At 41.8% G+C, this 22,448-nt stretch overlaps 1 protein-coding gene across 1 annotated transcript in view; it reads right to left on the reverse strand.

The window, feature by feature from the left end:
- KCNK2 (potassium two pore domain channel subfamily K member 2) overlaps positions 1-21,976 on the reverse strand; it is a 137,277-nt gene extending 115,301 nt beyond the window's left edge. The window contains exons 1-2 of the mRNA XM_068986289.1: positions 21,931-21,976; positions 18,159-18,469 (exon numbers count right to left, since the gene is read on the reverse strand). Coding sequence (XP_068842390.1) covers positions 18,159-18,469; positions 21,931-21,976 — 357 coding nt within the window. The remainder of the gene's footprint in view (positions 1-18,158; positions 18,470-21,930) is intronic.
- Between the last annotated feature and the right edge of the window lie 472 nt (positions 21,977-22,448).

Raw genomic sequence — 22,448 nt, forward strand, 5'->3', positions numbered from 1 at the left:
TCAAAGATGACGCTGGCCATCATAGCATTGTTCACAAGAGTCAAGAGGTGAAGACAATCTAAATGTCAATCAATGGAGGAATGGATAACGGAATAAAGTGGTATACACATACAATGAAATATTATTCAGCCTTCAAAAAGAAAGGCTTTCTTTCACATGCAACAACTTGGATGAAACTTGAGGACATTACACTAAGTTAAATGAACTAGTCACAGGAGGACATATACTTCATGATTCCGTTTGCATGTCGTATCTGAAGCAGTCAAACAACAGAAGCATAAAGTAGGATGGTGATGTCAGGGTTTGGGGGAGGGGACAAGTGCAGGTGCTTTTCAATAGATACAGAGCCTCAGTCACACGTGACGCAAGAGCTCAGCGGTCTGCTGAACAACACTGTACTTACAGTTAACAACACTGCACTTCATACCTAAGAATGTGTCAACTAGGCAGATCTCAGGCTATGTGCTTTTTCCACAATAAAGAAATAATAATAAAAGATGAAGTCCCTGAAATAGGAGAATAATCGTAACAGAGTATGATATTTCCATAAAATGGCATACTAAAATGCCATTTAAAAGGATTTCATAAACCTATAGTGAAAGATATAGATATAGATTCATGATATATTGTAAAGTGAGACAATAAGGATATAAAAATTACATATTATAAAATACAATTTTAAATCATAGTCTCATTCATTCATTCATTCAGTGTAAGAGGCAGTAAGCAATGGATAGGTGCAAATAATGAGTCATAACTGTATGAAAATATAAACTATAAACAGAGGGCAAAAGCAAAATATATGGATTATTTATTTCAACAAAATAAAAAATGTTAGTCTATCAGCTCTGATCCTAGAAAGATGCTGATATTTATAAGAGAAAAAGAAAAAGGATAAATTGGGAGGTGGGGGAAGTTTTAGGGAGTTTGAATTCATGGATCCAATATCGTTCTGTTCCTAACTGGTAGCAGGCTCTTAGAAAAATTATTGAACTGTTTTTTTGTTGTTTAGTTCTAAAATGACAGAGTTTGACTAGGCAATGTAGATTCCAAGTTCCAAATCCAACAAGTTTATTCCTTAAAATGTTGTATGCAATTAATTCAAAATACATTATGAAAAAATTTGATGTTTTTTATTAGAAAAATCTGATGTTTTTCAGAGATTCCCTGACTTTCAGATATAAAAGTTACCACTTTTGCTTGTTCTCTGTATTTTGAGACTCAAAGACACACATTGCAGTTTGGTTAATAATGAGATTAATTTTTTTTTTTCTTTTTGCTCAAGGAAGAAGGCTATCTGAAGCAATGTAATCCTGCATAAGGGAAGAATCACAGGGCATAAAACACAGAGACAAACAGACAAACATACACACAAGTTCTCTATGGATCAAGAAATAATAAGACTGTGAGGTACTAACAAAAGGAGAATAAAGCAGGAAGTCTTGTCTTTTCAAAAAAATGGGTTTTGCATTATTTTTGCATAATGCATACAGACAGCACCGTATGGCTGTCCACGAAAATTATGCCCCAGGAATGATACCAATATTATAAAAAACACTTCACAATTTTAATTAAACCAATTTATTTAAAACGAGCCTCAAGAAATAGATTCTTCAGGCCTGCTCAAATTAGGAGCCAAATGTCATCATCTGATAAACATCTTCCAGAAATGAAAAATGAAAACTGGTGTGAAGCTTTGGAGCTTATTAACCAGAGTAAAAAAAAAAGAACATTGATATTTATCAAGGAAAAAGTAATTATACAACTTTTTACAGTAGCATGTAAGCTGTAACATGACCAGAAATATCACCATTGTGGGAAGTTTTAAATAAAAAAAAATTTAAGCAATAAATATACATCTTATATTTTAAAATAGAGATTATGATGTATTTTGATAAAATAAAAACAAAATAAAGGGCTTCTGCCACACAGAGCCCATGCAAATCATCTAGCAATTACTATGCTCATTGAAATGATCTTCTTCCCAATGGATCTTACACACACTATGTTGAGTATCTAGTATCAGCTTCAGAACCCTTAGTCATCTGTCCTCCCTTATCTTCCCCAAAAGTACACACATTACCAGGCTCATCACCCTTTAACATGTCTTCCTGAAGGACTTTCTCCTCTCCTACTAGCCCAAACCTCGTTTGTTCCCCCTTACTTAAAATTCTTCACAAAATCAACTTTCATTAAAATTTATCCAACTAATCTTTCAAATTTTATTTGATTAAATCTCCCTAACAAATCACTGTATTATTTGCCTAGCATTATTATGACATAATTACATTTGTTTCTTTCTTAATTTTTTATTTGTTGATTTCCATTGCATGTAAAACCTAGACCATTTATGGGTCGCTAAGAGTCGGACATGACTGAGCGACTTCACTTTCACTTTTCACTTTCATGCATTGGAGAAAGAAATGGCAACCCACTCCAGTGTTCTTGCCTGGAGAATCCCAGACACGGGGGAGCCTGGTGGGCTGCTGTCTATGGGGTCGCACAGAGTTGGACACGACTGAAGCGACTTAGCAGCAGCAGCAGAAAGCTTTGGGCGGCTTCCCTCAACTCACAAACAATGGCCCACCCACGCCAGTGCTTGCGTAGGTCCTAGGACACACCAAGGATGCTCTTCACCTTTGCATTTGCTGCCAACTCCTCCTGGAACACTTCCTCCCAAGATCTCTACACGACTGACTCCCTCACTCAAACCTCATCTCATTGGCATCATCTCAGAGAAAACTCATCTGAACACAGCCCTTCTAGAGGAGCCCTTCCCCTATCTCACTGGGTCATTCTTTGGTCTTTAGAATATTTGCACTTCCTGAAATTATCTTGTTCAGCTGCTTCTTTATTTTCAGCCACTTCCCACTAGTGTAGCAGCTTCAAGAGAGCACTCTGTCAGTATAGCTCTATGTTGATGATCCCTCTTGCTTAAAACCACACCTTTTAAAACACACTGCTGCAAAATCAAAGTGCATTTTAACTACTTCCTTTAGACGGGTAGATCTTTACATCATGTTACTTCAGGTCTCTCTAAGAGCTGGTATGCTGAACATGACGACTACTGTTGCTAAGTCACTTCAGTTCTGTCCGACTCTGTGTGACCCCATAGACGGCAGCCCACCAGGCTCCCCTGTCTCTGGGATTCTCCAGGCAAGAACACTGGAGTGGGTTGCCATTGCCTTCTCCAATGCATGAAAGTGAAAAGTGAAAGTGAAGTCGCTCAGTCGTGTCCAACTCTTCGCGACCCCATGGACTGCAGCCTACCAGGCTCCTCTGTCCATGGCATTTTCCAGGCAAGAGTACTGGAGTGGGGTGCCATCGCCTTCTCCGTTGAACATGACAGATGAATGCAAAAATGTTTCCGACTGAGGATTCAGTGGCATCACCAACTCGATGGATGTGAGTTTGAGCAAGCTCAGGGAGTTGATGATGGACAGGGAAGCCTGGCGTACTACAGTCCATGGGGTCGCAAAGAGTCGGACACAGCTGAGCAACTGAACTGAACTGATGATTCAGAAAGAGAGAACTCAGGATGTTCAGTGTGTGTCCAAAATGTCAAAAAAATTCGAATTCACAAAGCTATGCTATAAATCAATTCTTTTTCTCCTATATGAGTGATAAGTTGACTAATCAAAATATAATTTTGTCTTATAAAATTTTTTCATAAAACCTGGGAATAAATGTCTCCATTTTTGATATGCTCTTGATTTGTGCATCCACTGGGACAGATGGAGAAGAGCAGCAGCCTGCCTCACCTTCTGAGAAGCAAGGGTAAAACAGATGTTCAGAGAAATTCCTCCCTCACCCAACAAGATCTTCAGAATTGCACCCAGAAACCTTTAAATTTCCTTATGGACTGATATGCAATTAACACTGTAAACTCTGTTTTACCAGAAAACGGCACAATCACCCGAGCAGGCTCTAAAGTCAAAGCCAAGGAGATTTCTGCCATATTCACCAGCTGCTGCTTTGCTCGAGAAACATCTGGATGCTGCTATGTGAAAATATGCTGCCCACTAAAGAACATAATTTGTATTCATCTCCAGGGCTATTTTAAAGAAAATAAGACCTTCCCTTTATTCCCTCTGAAAATAAAACATAGGAACTCTACCCTCTAATAACAATGCTTCTCCTTTCTAACCCATTTGGCCTTGCCTTGCTTGGAAATCTGTTAGTGAATCCTGAGTACACTGTCACCTTATTGGAAACACACACAGAACCACAGACACATGCGACTCTTGGTTAACACAAAACCTCCCTAAGGATGCCCCTTCAAACATGGAGGAGAAGTGAGGCACCTCTGCTCTCAGAACTACACCAAAATATCAAAACAGACACAGGCCAGTGTCTCCTCACCCACGAATCTCAGACTCTGCTTCCTTGGCACCATTAGAGCCGCTTAGGCCAAATGTACATGGTGTCAAGGAGAGAGGAGCTCCTTTTACCATATCTGTCACTTAAATCAAATGTCACTTAAATCACCCTCTCTATATGTACATGAGTAACAGTGACAGGAAAGGAGAACTTTTCATTTGCCCAAAAGGAACATGCCCTGTTTTAGCTTATGAGTTCTGATGGCCCCCCATATTCCTCGAAGTGAGTTTTAGCAAAATAACAATAGATGCATAACTGGAGAAAAGAGGTTTTACGATAGCCAAGAAACTATGTGGGGACCCTAAAAAGGGAACATTTAAGAATTAAAAATTCTTTTTACTGAAATGTGCATCACTGCAACCAACCTGGTCGTGGGACAGTGTCTACTGTGGTCCTTCACTTTGTCCAAAGTTCTCACATTCGTCACTTTACTTATTGCCCAGAGTTCCCTTCATGGTCACACCACCAGAGAACATAACTTACTTCTATAAGTTTCTGGTAAGTTGTGATTTCTTAGGGACCCCTAAAAAGAAGCACATATTTTTAAACTTGCTTGCTGGCTGCTGCTGTTGCTGCTCGGTAACTAAGTCGTGTCCAACTCTTTGTGACCCCATGGACTATAACCAGCGAGGCTCCTCTCTCTGTGGGATTTTCCAGGCAAGATTACTAGAGTAGGTTGCCGTTTCCTTTTCCAGGGGATCTTCCCAACCCAGGGGTCAAGCCTGCATCTCCTGTGTCTCCTGCATTAGCAGGTAGATTCTTTACCTGCTAATCTACCTGAGCCACCTGAGAAGCCATTTTTAAACTTAACACTCTGCAAATATCGGCACTTTCACAAAACATCATTACAGACTGAGGACTAATTGGAGCTCTCTCACATATAACAACAAATTCTAAATAAACTGGAGTCTTCTGAGAAAAATTAAAAGCAGAACAGAATGAAAGCACATAGAGTATATTTTTGAACACAGATGCAATAAACTAATCATAGAGGGGAAATAAAGCAGTTGTGCATAGAGAAAGTAGGCTTCACCAATCAAACAGCTATTATAAGGGAGTACATAAGGACATAGAGAGAAACTAATTAGTAAAATGCAAGAAGTCATAAAAAGAAGAGTATGTACTAAAGACTGAGAAACAAACATTCTTTGTAAAAATGCATACATTTGGTTACAGATCTAAAAGGAAAGGCTTTAATAGTTTAGAAATGTAGATACAATAAATAGATATCTGAAAGGATTAAATCTGTTTGAAGGTATCTGTTCTGCAGTTTTAATTTTACACTAAAAAGGGAAATGTCAAAGTGTGGAAGTACTACTATGATCTTTAGGACTGTGAAATGCCTGACGTTCAATTAAATTTTTAAAATCTCACGTGCCTGGGTGAAGAGGCACACGAATGAGAATTGAAGCTCATCTTTGTCAAGTGAAAACTAATGGACTGGTGAGAAAATAACCTAGGTTACCCTTTTCAAATGGGCTTCCAAGGTGGCTCAGTGGTAAAGAATCAGCCTGCCAATGCAGGAGACACAGATTCGATCCCTGGGTTGGGAAGATCCCCTGGGAGGAGGAAATGGCAACCCACTTCAGTATTCTTGCCTGGGAAACCCCACGGACAGAGGAGCCTGATGGGCTACAGTCCATGTGGTCACAGAGTCGGACACGACTGAGCAAATGAGCATGCATGCATGCACCCTTTTCAAATAGTGTTTTCAGTAACCTAGAAGAAGCCTCAAGTCACTGCGATTCTTCGCCTGAAGGCATCATTCAACAATGCCAGCATACAAACGCTAGGTATAACTAGACAGGTAACAGAAGTAAAACAGAAGGGAAAAAAAGGACAGAGAAAGAAACAAAACCGACAGCCACTCTTGTGCTACATTATGATTCCTCCTCTTCTGGAATACTGCCCACAGATTTAATTGACACTTATCAAAATGTTAACTTATCCTTCAAAAAAGGATAAGTAAAATAATCTAGGAGACGCTGTAAGCTAAGGAAAAGATGAAAAATCATTACTACCAGAAAGTCAAAGACCCAAGACACATTGTCAAGAATTATAAAAGCATACAAGCTGAGTGAGAATGAATTTAGATGCGGTAGGGGATGAAAATAAAAAAGACAGTGTCCCTCTCTTTAGAAGGGAAGTACATTTCTTTGTTTGCAAAATTCACTAGGCAAATGGCTTAAAACTTAAGGGATGTAATTCTATAAAAGAGCAACTGAAAGGAAAAACTTTATTGAATAGAAAGTAAGACATATCTCAAGAGAAGATACAGGATGAAATACAGCTAAATTCAAAGAGTTTAGATAAATGAAGCTTATGGATATTAGATCCATGCCAGATTTTTATAATGTCAGGATGCACAGGGTAGACATATCCCTTTTAAAGCTGGCTTTATAAAGGGAACCATGGTACTGTTTCTAAATGTTCCTTGGTACCATTGTTAAGAGTAAGAAATCCTAAGCTAGATAAATTACTCTTCTTGAATCAGCCAAGATATTCAAATGTTCATAAAAATAAAAGGCAGGGAAACAGCTGAAAAAAGATAGAAAACATCATCTCATTCCCTTACTGAAAAGGATATCATCTAATCTATGTGAATACTTAAAATTAACAAAATAGGAATGAATGGGGCCATGCCTCTGAGTTTAGACCAGAGGCTCCCAGTTTAATGGCTAAAAAGAACCATCGTTCACTTCCTGAGATGAAAACATGTCAGGATATAGCAGTTCTGCTACTCCAAGATCTAGAGAGAGGAGTAGTTCTCTCTTGCAATGCCACAGGCTCTACTGCATACTCCTCAGTGCTCCGTACTTGAACCCTTCAGTCAATACTTCAGTCTCCTCTACACATTGCTTATGCAAAGAATGAGCCATTGGGACCAAAGGACCAAAAGAGAATTTAAATCCCCCACCACAAGGGACATTGCGGGGGCGGGTAGCACTCTCTGTTAGGTCTTCTATGTCAAAACCCTTCAGACGATATCTAACATGAAGACTTGGAATATTCCTGAATTGACCCCTACACAATGGTGAGCAAAAAATGGAGATGGCAAAATGGCATGCCTATGCTTGTGTGTACAGTTCTGCACGGACATATGCATATATGCGCATACACACACACACACACACACACACACACACACACACACCAGTCTATTCCATTTGTATATAATGCCTAAAGAGAGGTCTTGGCCAACTCTGGGGGAAGGGTTTCAGATTGTTACCTTCTTCTTGATATCTACTGGAATCATCTGGATTTTGTACAAGATACTATTGTGAATGTTAGAAATCAAGAAAGGGATGCAAGTGCTATAATCCTACAGACAGAATGTTAACTTAGTCTGTTCTTGCAGTTATTTCCCTCTGCTTTTCCACTTTTTACTTCTGTCCACCTTCCTCCTTCCAGGTAAGAATTCACCAGCTCTAAATCACCTTCCCTGACTTACCTCACCTGCTCAGGCTTCAGCATGACTTGCGCCCAACCACGTGTTTCTGCATTATATTTTAGCTGCTCATTGTGGCCTTATAATTGTACTCTAGCTTTCCACAAGCATGCATCTTGCCTTCACACTTACAGACCTGCTGCACCTTCTGCTGCTGATCTAAGTACAGCATGGAGTGTATAGATGCACTAGCAACTTCAAATGAAGACAGTGTATCCTTGGTGCACAAGTCAGAAATCTGATTTAGTTTGCAGGACTAGATAAAACCGGGGCCCAGGGTGAGAACACACGAGAAAATAATGTTGCTTTCGGAAAGGCTTTTGGAACAATGGAAACGAACTACAGAATCACCAGAAGGACAACTCCACAATTCTAATGCTGGTTATGCCACTGTCAGCACCTTAAGCCAAAAAAGGCTGAGTAACCTGGAGTTAGACATTCTGTGCCTCAGTTTCCTTATCTACAAAAGGGGATGATGAAGAAAAACCTCTCTGCTTCCTGACCAAACAAAATCAAATTACTTCTTTAAAAGATGTATTCTTGAACTAGGGCTTCCAGGTTAGCTCAGCTGGTAAAGAACCCACCTGTAATGCAGGAGACCCTGGTTGGATCCCTGGGTCGGGAAGATCTGGAGAAGGGATAGGCTTCCCACTCCAGTATTTTTGGGCTTCCCTGGTGGCTCAGACAGTAAAGAATCTGCCTGCAATGTGGGAGATCTGGGTTCGATCGCTGGGTTGGGGAGATCCCCTGGAGGAGGGCATGGCAACACACTCTAGTATTCTTGTCTGGAGAATCCCATGGACAGAGGAGCCTGGTGGGCTACAGTCCATGGGGTTGCAGAGTCAGACATAACTGAGAGACTAAGCACAGCACAGTCCAACACCCTTGAACTAAATACTTATTGGGTATTTACTATCACTAGACATTATGCTACACACATTCTTGCGTAACCATCTAAGCAAAAGGCCCTGGAGATGGAGTCACAAGGAAGCATCTAATCAAGGTACCATTCTGTCTCTTCCTGAACTACAAGGCACTTAATCTGTCTGTGCCTCAGTTTCCTCATTGTACAAATGTGAACTAAAATATACATGTCAGGGGCTGTGTGAATTGAGTAATATAATATGCCTTAACATGAAAAATAGTATTCAAATATATGACAAAATGAAAATGTAGATATACAACTCTAAGAATTTTACAGCCACCATCATAATTGATATTGACAGATATATTCCAGTCAAGCTTCACTCTAATACTATTGGAGCTTTACATTTAAGTCATGTTTTTAGTTTAGCCCAAATAAATTGTCAGCCAAAATCTATTTTTAAATGTTTCACAATGTATTTGCAAAAGAATTTCTCATATTCTCCAATAACCATTCCAGCTATCAAATCATGCCATTATTATCTGAAAATATTCCTTTTAAATCATATCAGTTTGGGTCATATTTTATTGATATATAATATTCATATAGTACCTTACTAATCTTTTAACAAATATTAACTACTTAATTTTCATATATCCTTTGGAGATAAAATATTTTTCTGACAACTACTTTTATGCTTTATACAAAAACTTAAGTGTAATTAGAAAACAGTGAATGAAAATATCTCAGTTGTTACTTAATGTACTTACACATGGAAAAAAAAGTTTTCCATTTCAATGCTTTCACTCTGAAAGTCAAGATAGCATTAAAATATAGGGAGAGATGGGAGGCAAACACATCTCACTAAGAAAGTAGCAAATGACAGAATTCCAGGAAATCCCAGGAAAACTGGAAATTGACAAGGTTTTCCTTAAGACTTCTGTATCACCCTTGATACCTTATTCCTTCTTGTAACTGTGAAGACAGTGCTCCTGAGTAATCCTCACCCTTGAAGCCCAGGTTTTTAAATAACTCCTAGATATTCTGGTAAACTAATCCATGCTACTAGAAGGAGAAGGGGATGACAGAGGATGAGATGGTTGTATGACATCATCAACTCAATGGACATGAGTTTGAGCAAACTGGAGATAGTGAAGGACAGCCTGGTGTGCTGTAGTCCATGGGGTCACAAAGAGTTGGACATCACTGAACAACTGAACAACAAACAGCAACTAGAAGTTTACACATTATGCTATCTAAAAGTGCCTTCTCCAGAGATTAACCCAAAAGTATTTCTGGGATGTTTAAATATTTGGGGGGTATTTTTTTTGTTAAAATCATGTTCTAAAGTCAAAATTCATCCAAAAGAAAAGACAGCCATTTTAGATGCTTTCTGGACAACATGATATTGTATCCATAAATAAAATGATCAAAGATAAACATATGTGTGTGTGTATAATATATATCGGGCTTCCCAGGTGGCACAGTGGTAAAGTGGTAAAGATTTCTTCTGTCAATGCAGGAGATGCAAGAGAAGTGGGTTCATCCCCTAAATGGAACCCAAATATTTTATATACCTGGATGCTTATACAACCCTAACCCTAACCCTAATTGTACACAGAATTGTGTGAATCACAATACTATATGTAGAACCATGTAGTATCACTCACCATCATATACAATCAGGTCTAAGTGCATTTTTCATACACCCAACTATCCTATTTGCCATTAAGAGAGCCACAGTTCCAAACATAATTGCTCCCCCATTCAAACATTTTCAGTGGCTCCCATGATTAGAGACCACTTTTTACATGTTTTTTAAAGGGTCCCTACGCAAAGAAAAATGAAACCTTGGGGGAATGGGGTGATACACGTTGCTAAAATGAGGGAAACATCCTTGAAATCTTAGGTTGTAAATCAATCATTCATGTAAATTTGGGATCTATTTCTTAGCAACCTCGACATGTTGACGTTCTCCTGGGAGTTTACTATAATCTTTGCTCATCTCAACCTACACCAATTCCCCAGGTGATTTTACCCAAAGTCTTGACTTCAAATGGTTTTGGCATAAAGATGAGTTCCAAAAGGATATCTTTCTCTTGACCACTCCCCAAAAGGCCAACACATCTCCAGGATCCCACACAACATCAACCCTTGTATGTGCTCACAGGCATCTCAGATTTGACTTGGCTGGGCAAGAATTAGCCTGAGCCATTGGGCTAAAATAACCACACAACACCGTCCCCTGGTAAAGGCATGAGATACACTGATCAAGACTGCTGTTTTATAACCACGGCCTGAGGCACTTCAGGGAGGTGAGCACCAGCTTGTCGGCATTATTTGCGGATAACAGTGTGACAGATGATTTTCACCTGGTCTCAGAAAGTCTCCTGGAAAGCGGTGCCACCGAGGCTGACGATATGGCAAGAAAATGCCGAAGTGGCCAGCAGGGGACTGGAAACTCCAGTTAAGACGCCGTTTTGGTCTTCCTGGTCTCATGGCGTTCTAAGCACATACAGGGGGTTCTAAGAGTATGGCCTGGCATGGACTGTGGGTCTGCAGTACTGAGCCATGTTCCCGCACTGTTACTGGGGGTCCTATGAATCTTCTTTGGCACGAGTGGTAAAGAACCATCTACCAATGCAAGAGACATAAGAGTGGTGGGTTCAATCCCTGGCTTGGGAAGATCCCCTAGAGGAGGGCATGGCAACCCTTGCCTGGAGAATCCCATGGACAGAGGAGCCTGGTGGGCCACAGCCCACAGGGTCGCCAAGTGTCAGACATGACAGAAGTGACCTAGCATGCACACACACATAGCTCTTCTTCAGTAACCAAAGTCTGTCTAATGGACACTATCAGAGCCCAAAACTAAGTTCCCCCAGCACTCTTCCTCATCTCAGAAAAATGAAAACTGCCTTCTCTTAGTTCCTCAGGACAAAAATATTCGGGTTATCTTCAACGCCTCACCTTTGCCCTGCCCATCTTGTCCGTGAGTAAGTCTCACTGGCTAGCCTTGCAAACCATATCTAGAATCTAACCATATCTTACAACCTTTACGACAACTACCGTATTTCAAGCTCCCCTTATCCCTGATCCATCACTAGGGTTACCGCAGGAGCCTCAGAACTGCTTTCTCAGTTTCTGCCCATCGCCTCCTGCAGTCTATCTTCAAGTCGGCAGCCAGAGGGATCCTGGTGAAACACACGCGAGAGGACACTCATCTGTACCAAAAAAGCCAAACTCCTGATTATCACTTACAAGGCCCTACAGGACTTGGCCATCATTACCTGCCTGACATCCCTCTCTACCATGCCCTCCCAGCATCCCAGCTGCTCCTCTGCACGCAAGGGACGCTCTCATCTCTGGGATACGCTGAGCCCTCTGCTGAGTGTTATTCCCCAGATGGCTCCTGAGTTAATTCCCTCATTAAAAGTCACCTTATCCATGAAGCTTCTTCAGTGACCTCATCTAACATTCATCACCAGGACCATCCAACATTTCCTATCCCTCTTCACTCTTATGTTTTTCTCTTGAGACTTATCACTCCCTAATAAACTCTCTTCCCTTAGGAGAATGCAAGCTTACCCAGAGCAAGAATTTTCACGTTTTATTCTCTACTGTGTTTCAGTGCCTGGGACAATGCACATAGCAGGAATTTAATAAACACTTGTGAACTAATAATGATAGTAGAATTAATATAAAACAAAGTTTTTCTTTTTTTTTAAGTCTAGTCTGTTGGCATTCTAAGGCAGGTAGCTCCAGGCATCCCCTGGTACCCAGCCAATGCCCTCAGTGGCACTCCTCCTCCAGAAGGAGGGGACCAGGCCTAGGATAAAGCCCACCTCCTTCATATGGAACAAGAGGCCTTGCTCTGCTCTACCAGAGTTGCTCATAATGCCGCCCCTCACACCCAGACAATCCAGTTACACCATGCCTTCTGCCTCAAACATCTGCTGATCCCCAGGTTTCCTCCAGAGAGCTCTGATTACACAATGAAAATCCAGTTTCCCTTTCACTATTTCTGTGTCTTCTCCACTCTCACTGGGTGGTTAATTTCTTCCTCAGCAGCTCAGCTCCAATCTGTAAGTACTTATCTCATGATTAAGTTCATAACAGTCTCTTCCATTGACTCTGGAGGAGAGAGGATCTTAAGAGAAGCCAAGTTATTTCCATCACTTTACTTGGCTCAATATCCAGCACAAAGGTCAACACAGTGGAAGTGCTCAATAAACACCACTGAATGAATCCATAAGAACAAAACTGAAAGGAGGGAACCATGCAGAGAATATAATCCCCCCAACAGGAAAACTCCAAGACCTAGATCTGAGGCTACTACATGACCTACCACATGTTAAATGTGTCCATTTCTTCACCCAAAGAGCAGATAGAATGAATACCTTCCCTACCTACCTCACAGAGGGTAGAGCTCAAATGGTAAAACAAGAGTAAAATATCCCATGAAATACTTTTTATCAATGTATAGATCAAAAAATTTTGCTCTTTTTTAAAATCTCATAACTGATTCAGCAAACATGGAAATAACTAGATCAAAACCAGGTACATCTAATTTAAGAGTTTTCAGTAGTCACATATGGATGTGAGAGCTGGACAATAAAGGCTGTTGTTGCTGCTACTGCTGCTGCTGCTAAGTCACTTCAGTCATGTTGGACTCTGTGCGACCCCATAGATGGCAGCCCACTAGGCTCCCCCGTCCCTGGGATTCTCCAGGCAAGAACACTGGAGTGGGTTGCCATTTCCTTCTCCAATGCATGAAAGTGAAAAGTGAAAGTGAAGTTGCTCAGCCGTGTCTGACCCTTGGCAACCCCATGGACTGGCTCCTCCATCCATGGGATTCCAGGCTCCTCCATCCATGGGATTTTCCAGGCAAGAGTACTGGAGTGGGGTGCCATTGCCTTCTCCGGCTAAGTGCTGCAAAATTGATGCTTTCGAACTGTGGTGCTGGAGCTGACTCTTGAAAGTCCCTTGAACAGCAAGGAGATCAAACCTGAATACTCTTTGGAAGGGCTGATGCTAAAGCTGAAGCTGTAATATTCTGGCCACCTGATGCAAATACCTGACTCATTGCAAAAGACTCTGATGCTGGGAAAGAGTGAAGGCAGATGGAGAAGAGGGCGACAGAGGATGAGATGGTTGGATGGCATCACCAGTTCAATGGACGTGAACCTGGGCAAACTCCAGGAGATGGTGAGGAACAGGCATGCCTGGCGTGCTGTAGTCCATGGGATCGAGTGGAGTTGGACACAACTTGGCAACTGAACAACAACAACCTGTAACTCAGATGGTAAAGAATCTGCCTGCCATGCAGGAGACCCAGGTTTGATCCCTGGGTCAGGAAGATCTCCAAGAGAAGAGAATGACAACCTACTCCAGGATTCTTGCCTGAAGAACTTCATGGACAGATAAGCCCAGTGGGCTACAGTCCATGGGGTCCCAAAGAGTAGGACTGAGTAACTAACACTTTTACTTTTTTTCACATATCTAATATAACTATGCCTCTACTGGCTTACAACAACATTCAAACAGTGTTGTCCAAAAAGAATGTTAAAATACAGGTTATATATTCTCTATGTATATGGAGAGAAAGCTATGTTATAGAATATAAATCACTGCATACAGAGGACTATAATTTGATATTCATTACACTTTACTAAATAAAATGATATAGAACTTTGCAGCAAACTTTAATTCTTATTACCTGTTTTAAGAGGCAGTAAATTCAAGAGCTAAAAGCATAGGCTCTGGAGTCTGTCCAGTTAGCTTTGACTAACAGTACAGTCTAACTTTTAGAAAATTAGCTCCTTCTGATTCAGTTTCACATAAGTTAAATATACATAATAAAGCACATTCCTCATAGAGTTGTTTAAGAGAATTAAAGGAGATAATACATATAAAGAGTTAGAACATTGCCTTGCACATAGAAATTAGTCATTAAATTTTGGCTATTATTAATGTATTCATGACTCTTGAAATTTAAAGATGTTTCCATATATTTTTCTGTACTGATATCAAACTAACAAATGTAAAGAAAGTTGAAAAATCAAAGTTTTCAAAGTATTTCATCCCAGAATAGATCTCTTGTCTTGACATCTCTGCCGCCACCTCAATCTTGCCTTAGAGGACCTGTGCCAAAAACAGCACTTAGATGGAACACACATGTTGGGAATCAAAAGAGAAGAGGAAGTCGCTCTCATGTGCCTTAAGGCGGCATCCCCCTATCTCCCCTTCCCCCCTGCCCCCAAGCCTAGGCTATCCTGTGACACAACCGCAGCGTGGAATGAGGTTGCAATCGCCCACTCAGAGGTGTAATTAATAGAAAAAAAAAAAAAAAAAGCAGAGACATCACTTTGCTGACAAAGGTCCATTTGGTCAAAGATATGGTTTTTCCAGTAGTCATGTATGGATATGAGTGTTGGACCATAAAGAAGGCTGAGCCCCAAAGAAATGATGCTTCTGAACTGTGGTGTTGGAGAAGACTCTTGAGAGTCCCTTGGACTGCACAGAAATCCAACCAGTCAATCCTAAAGGAAATCAATCCTGAATATTCATTGGAAGGATTGATGCTGAAGCTGAAGTTCCAATACTTTGCCACTTGAGGCAGAGCCGACTCATTGCAAAAGACCCTGATGCTGGGAAAGACTGAGGGCAGGAGCAGAAGTGGGTGATAGGGGATGAGATGGTTGGATGGCATCACTGACTGAATGGACATGGGTTTGAGCAAACTCCAGGAAATAGTGAAGGTCAGGGAAGCCTGGCGTGCTGCAGTTCATGGGGTCACAAAGAGTCGGACATGACTTAGCGACTGAACAATAACAACAAAGATTAGGTTAACTGTAGGTTAACTGATGTTGGTCTTACTGTCTTACTATCCACTTCCTCCTCCTTTCCCACTCATTACAAAAAGAATCCAGAATTCCTTCTCTATCAGCACTAGGCCTGAACTTTTATCACCTGTCTCACCCTCAGCTCTGAAAGCCATGGAAGAGTGCAAACGCCTAGGAATAAAACCAGATCTGAAGACCTGAACTTTGATCCTAATGATACTGTCCGGAGTAAGTCAATGGGGCTTTCTGTGTCTTAGTTTTCTAATCCTTAGAGCTGCAATATGACTGCTTAATATGACTACTCATGAGGCTTTAAGGCAGGAGTAAAAAGGAAAATAAACATGGGGAAAACACTTGGAAATTTATGAGAATCACACAAATGAAATGTAGTTCTAATATACGATTCCTGGCTCATTCGCTTTCCTCCCTATTTAGACACTGATCTTGACCCTTGGAGCCATGCCATTACAAAGATTTCTCTGATAAGAAGAAGTTATATTCAAAGAGAGAAAAATAATTTATTTAAACCACAGGGTTAGAAAGGTGATGGATATGACTATAAATAACATGCAACCTCTGCATTTAAAAGTACTGAATAAGCACCAAAATCCTTAAGATTTTTTGAGAAGCAAAAATACTCAATCAGCAGTGAATATCAATAAGGCTAAAATGGATTGCCTGTGGATAGCAGAAAGAAATAAAAATTAGGTCATATACTGAGTTCCATTTGTGTTTATTCCAAAAAAAAAAAAAAAGTAACATTTTCTTTCTCTGCCAAAGACAAACAATCTCTCTGGAGAAGGTAAGAATGCAACTACCTGAAACAGAAGCTTCCACCCAATTAAGAGATAAGCAGGGAAGGAAAAATAACAACAGCAGCAAACAAGCCTAACACTTCTTGAGCACCTCAATGCCTTACATGGATTATCTCATTACTCCTCACAGCAACCTGTTTGATAGCTTTTCTTCCTTCATTCTAGATAGATTAAGAATTAGAGAGGAAAATTACTTGTTCAAGATAACACCTCTAGTAAAGTACTCAAATGGAGTTTAAAACATCTTATCCAATCCCAAAGTTTAGATTTTTACCACAACTTCATGTTCCCTCTGCCCAAATAACCAGGAGCTCTTCTAAACCTCAAGGGAAGTGGGGATTCTTCAAAGATTTTTAGTACCACTACAGATGATATGCACAAATCAAGAGTGAAGTGGAAATGAGCTTATGCAGGAATAGGAAATGGGATGGTTGAATCAATATTCTCTGTCAGGTGCATACATTGTCAATACTGAAAATGTTGCCATCATTTACAAATAGTAGGGAATTCAGTATCTAGTGGCTAAAGAACCTTTCCAAAATTTAAGTCCAATAGGTGAGATGCAGAAGTGCTGAATGTGGTAGATGAGAAAAAGAGCGTACGAGCTTTCATAGCTTTTAACAAAACTTGAATGAGAACTTGTGTGTGTGTTCTATAAATAGGGTGATAAAAGACAGAAGTAACATTTGGGGATCCATGGCAAGAGGGAATATGAGAAGAAAGGTCATAGAGCAAGAAACTGGATAAAAAATCACTAGTAATTTCTTCCCTCAATCGACTGTCCCAACTCACTCAAATGATGCACAAAACCAAGCATAACATGAGGAAGAAACTGCTCAGTTGGTGACTCACAGATGGTTTTCAATCTCATTTGACTTAAAACTGGTAAGAAAAATAGGCTCCATAGAAAAATGAATATATATAGATCATTAAAATGTGTTCAACTATGAAATAAAATTCTAGGGTTTTCATCTTGACCAAGATTCTTGGTTGGACCAATGTATTCTTTTAAACAAAAGAAATCTACAACAAAAATATAGCCATCTCCAAGGAGTCTAACTGAAATTTTTACATCATTTTGGGACTAACTTTTTTTTGAAAAAAAAAAAAAAGTTTTTCCATAAGGATACTACTCTGCCATTATAGAGTAAATTAAAACTAAATTACTTTTTATTCAAAAACTCCATTTTTCTGTGTTAGTAGTAAATTGCTTTTAGTCGGGGTTTAGAGAAGCAATGATTAATCACTTCTGCCCAGACACCTAAAAAAGCCAGTTACTGGAGTTATACTTTGGTGAGATTAAAGAAGTGAGCTACGGCTTGTTGACCATGAGGGGTGCCCACCTGAAGCGGGTCGCGCCACAAACCCATCTTTTCTTTCCTACGACGGCCAGCGCCACAATTACTGCCCTTTTCCCGCCTTCCGTTTTCCCTTCATTCGTCACAGCCAAGTTTCTCAGCCAGCAAGGGGCCTCTCGCCTTGAGGGCCTCCAGCAGGGTGACCCCACGTGCACGGGCATTCACTAGCAGTTCCAAGACAAGGCAAATGGAAAGAAGGGAGGTGACAATAGGAAAGAAGCAGAGAAACACAAGGGCCGGAGGGGATGAGAAGGAGCAGCAAGACGGAGAATAAAGGAGAAGCAGGAGAAGAGAGAGGCAGCACAATACCAAGAAAAAGAAACGGTGGCCAAAGAGGCCCAGGCTAAGAAGAAGAGAGAAGAGGACCCCACAGGCAGATGCTGAGTTACTGCCTCTTCTTACTTGTCTTCCCCGCAGGGAAAACGGAGTAACAACTCCTGGGGGCCTCACCTGGATGAGTTCGTCCAGCTCGGTTGAATTGACACAGGCATGTTGGGAAATAAACGTCTGCTTCTGGATCACGATGGTGGTCCGCTGGGAAATCTCGTGAGGCTGCTCCAAGGCTTTGAACACGGTGGCTCCGATGATGAGATAGAGGACGACCACCAGGAAAATCGTGGAGACCGTCTTCCATTTCATAACATTGATGGTCGTGTCACTCTCCACCCGGGAAGCAAGCACGGTGGGTTTGGTGGAGAAGGAGAGCCTGGGTTTGGAGTTCTGAGCAGCAGACTTAGGATCCAGCAAATCAGGGGCCGCCACTGCCAACAACAGAGAAGGGAGGTTAGAGGGGTCAGCAAAAGTGGTCTGGACTCCGCCTGCTATCCTGGTGAGAGCTCCAGAGCCTAAACCAGAAGTGTGCCCATGAGGTCGCATCCAGGACCGTATATGAGGTTCAGGGAGAAGGGGGTGGGTCTCAGCTCTCTGCTGCTATTGGGGTTTCCAATAGGAGGAGGAAAAAACCAGGAGGTGGACCAAGAACCTTTTAAAAAATGAATAAAAGAATGCCTGCGGTCTTCCTAATTAATTTAACAATGCATACCTGTCCAACGTGCTAGTGAACACATTTGCAGAACTCCTAAGAGTTGATGGTACTAAAACTAGCTATCTGAATGCTCATAAAGAAGGCTAAGGTATTATTCCTATTCTCAAGAACACTCTATATCACAAGCAAATTATCTAAAAATTCGTTACAATAAAGGGACTGTATTATAAGTGAATTTGCACTCCAGACATTGTTGCTCGAAGTAAAATATTAGTAATTATCTGGTAAAACGTGATGGCAAATAAACCACTCAATAGCTCTATCATTTCTTTTTGCCCGTGTCCAAAGTGGGCTCATGATTAAGTATTCTCTGTATTTTGTTATTCAATCTCTGATATCTTGAAAAAAGAAAAACAAAAGTATTGTCACCCATTCTGGCTCAATCACAGGCGCAGCCAAGAGATGACATGTTCTTTCCATTTCAACAATGAACATTATCAAGAAAAAAAAAATTAAAACCTTGTCTCACACCTTAGACCTACAGGCTCTGTACAAAGCTAATTGCTCCATTAGAGTGGATTTATGTTTCTCTTACAAATTCCCATATACTCTGGGGTGACTCTAAATCCATTTATTATTTATCTCAGCTGTTCCAAAATATCATTAATGGATTTATTTTTAGAAAATTCAAGAGATACTAGACTTCCACTTGCTAAAGGGAAAATAAGCCATTTACTACAGAGTATTTGATTGGAAAGGCAACACTGAACCAAAAGGGGTAACAGAATGGCTGTAAGATGGGACACTTCAAAATATCATTAACTCGGACAGGATAATTGATTTACCATCCATAATTCTTACAAATATAAGTAAAATTACTTTGTTGTTGTTGTTGTTATTTAGTTGCTACGTCATATCTGACTTTTTTCAACTCCATGGCCGGTCAGGCCTCTCTGTCCATGGGATTTCCCAGGCAAGAATACTGGAATTTCCTTCTCCAGAGGATCTTCCCGACCCCAGGGATTGAATCCACGTCTCTTGCGTTGGCAGGTGGATTCTTTACTCCTGAGCCATGAGGGAAGCCCAAAATTACTTTGGTGTTTAATAAAATTATAACCTAATCTGAATAACCGGAGAAGGCGATGGCACCCCACTCCAGTACTCTTGCCTGGAAAATCCAATGGACAGAGGAACCTAGTAGGCTGCAGTCCATGGGGTCTCGAAGAGTTGGACACCACTGAGCGACTTCACTTTCACTTTCCACTTTCATGCATTGGAGAAGGCAATGGCAACCCACTCCAGTGTTCTTGCCTGGAGAATCCCAGGGACAGAGGAGCCTAGTGGGCTGCAATCTATGGGGTCGCACAGAGTCGGACACGACTGAAGCGACTTAGCAGCAGCAGCAATCTGAATAACACTTTTTAGGTAGGTACATAAGAAATACCTATGCAATTGCACCCAAACATCATACAGGTAGCTGAAATTACTTGAAAATAAGAAGGGAATAAGGAGTGTCAATTTTCACATGACTACATACTCTGCCCTCTTGTCTACCACTGTGAGTTAACTGTAGGACCGCCACAGTTGGCGTTCATAAAATAAATCATCTGTGCCCATCTGAAAGAAGCTTTGCAAACAAAGCTATGTGAAGCACCAGAACTAAGTAAGGAGTGTTGTGTAATGATGGCAGGTAACAAAGCACTGCTCAATCAGCATAACTCTGAATGATTCGGACTTTGAAGGGAAGTCAGGGCCCTGATGAAGTAACTGTAGCTTGGGCTCCAAGTGGGGATTCCACATAAGTACAGGTCATTTCAGCAGATTCAAATGGTTCAACCTGCTATGCACAGATATGTACACATTTTCCTCCTGATACTGTCACCTGCTTCAAATAAAACCACAAATTAGCAGACACCTTTTAACATGTGATATTCATAAAGGAAACTTCATCTCAAATAAGCATTGGATATGTGTTTCATGGCTACAGGCCATGGGATCTGGACTGTAGACCACAGAGTCCCACACAACTGATCAACTAAGCATGGCACAGCATGTGTTCAAGGCTTTAATTTTTTGAAACATTTTAATAGAAATGTTGATAACAGCTGAAATTACTGTCATCTGCTGTCTAGCCACCTCACCCCACCTCCAAGCTGCTTAGTGAGTCTCAGTGAAAAATAAAGGTCATCATCTAAAATTAAGCCATCTTTGGAACAAAAATAACAGAAAATCACTCAGAAACTCCACATTATCTCTCTGAAGGAAGCTGTCCAAGCCTTTCCTCCCCAGTTCTCTGTGCTCTCTTCTCATCTTTCTGATTTTTCCCATCACTGATTTCTTGTCTGCAGCACTGGAAAACACCAAGACCTTGATGCTTCCAAATCCCAATCCTAAATTGCAATGCCAAATTAAGATATTATATGATTAGGGGGAAAAGGAAGAGTTTTTTTTTTAAGACTGTGTGTGTACTGTGTGTATTATTAAGCTAAAACATTTCCTGGTGTATTTTAATTCTTTTAAGTTATTGCTTTTTCTTTTTAATTAGTAGAAGTATATATAATGCACATTGGCAGACAGAATGGGCAGAACCTGGTGAAACACCAAAATAAAAAACAACAGTCTTTCCGCACGAATATGGGGAACCCTCTGGGTTTCCATCTCCATGTCGTTTGATGTATGATCTGAAGAGAAGCTCCTTAGAATAAGGAATCAAAGATTCACCCCTTCCACACACTCTGGGCACCATCACGCCTTCCCTTCTCTGCCTGCAGCACCTCACAGCCTCCGCTTAATCCTAGCCTCTCATCAGCACCCACGTCTGTCTTCTTCGCTCCCGGCCACAACTGACGACTCGATTCCAGGAGAAATGGGCTTTTTTTCAGCACCACTGCCTATGCCACCGCGCTGTAGGCAACAAGTGTGACCAGGGTCACCCGTCGGGCGACTCCCAAGGGCTGACCCTCCTCCTTCGGAAACTCCCCTAAGTGTCCCAAACCTACACCCAAGACAGATGCAAAACGCCCAGGCACCCGCGGGAGAGTGGGGAGAAGCAGCCAGGAGTGGATCCGGGGATAGATTTATCTCCAACCCCAGATTGGGATCCAGCACCTTGGACGGGAAACGAAAGGTGGAAAACGTCCGCGTGCTGCCAGCGGGGCTTTTACAACCCTCCCGGGACTGGCTGGGACGGAAAACGCGCGGCGGGAGATGGGGAGGGGGGGTACCCGGGGGTCTCACCTCCTGCTCTATAGCCGGCTCTCTCCCGCGAGGCGCTGGGAAGCATGAGGCATGCAGCATTCACAATTTTTTTTGTTTTTGGAAAAAGACGGACTTGAAGCTTTTACAAACAACACGCCATTGTACTCACTTATTCAGAGACGGGCTGCGCGCTCCAAGCTGCACAGGCAGGCATTTTTTTTCCCCCGGCTTTGTTTTACAAGGTGGGGAGAGCCAGGGCTGGACGCGGGGAGGGAGGAGGGGAGCGTGAGAAGACACGGAATCGCGGGAAGGAGGGGACACCCGCGGGCCGGGCAGAGGGCGAGGCCGAGGCCAAGTTGTGCTGGGGCGCCGCCGCCCCCGCGCGCGCCTGCGGCCGGGCCCGGGTCACCCGGAGAGCGCGGGCGACCCGGGTCCCGCGCCGGCCCGCAGCCGCCGCCGCCGCCGCGCGCTCCGCCCCGGGCTGCGCGCTGGCCCGGCCCCGGCGCGGCGCGGCGCGGGGGCGGTGGGTGCAGCCCGAGCGGCCGTGCGCCCCGGCG

The sequence above is a fragment of the Capricornis sumatraensis genome, chromosome 14, assembly GCF_032405125.1.
Source record: "Capricornis sumatraensis isolate serow.1 chromosome 14, serow.2, whole genome shotgun sequence".
In the NCBI taxonomy this organism is placed as follows: Eukaryota; Metazoa; Chordata; class Mammalia; order Artiodactyla; family Bovidae; genus Capricornis; species Capricornis sumatraensis.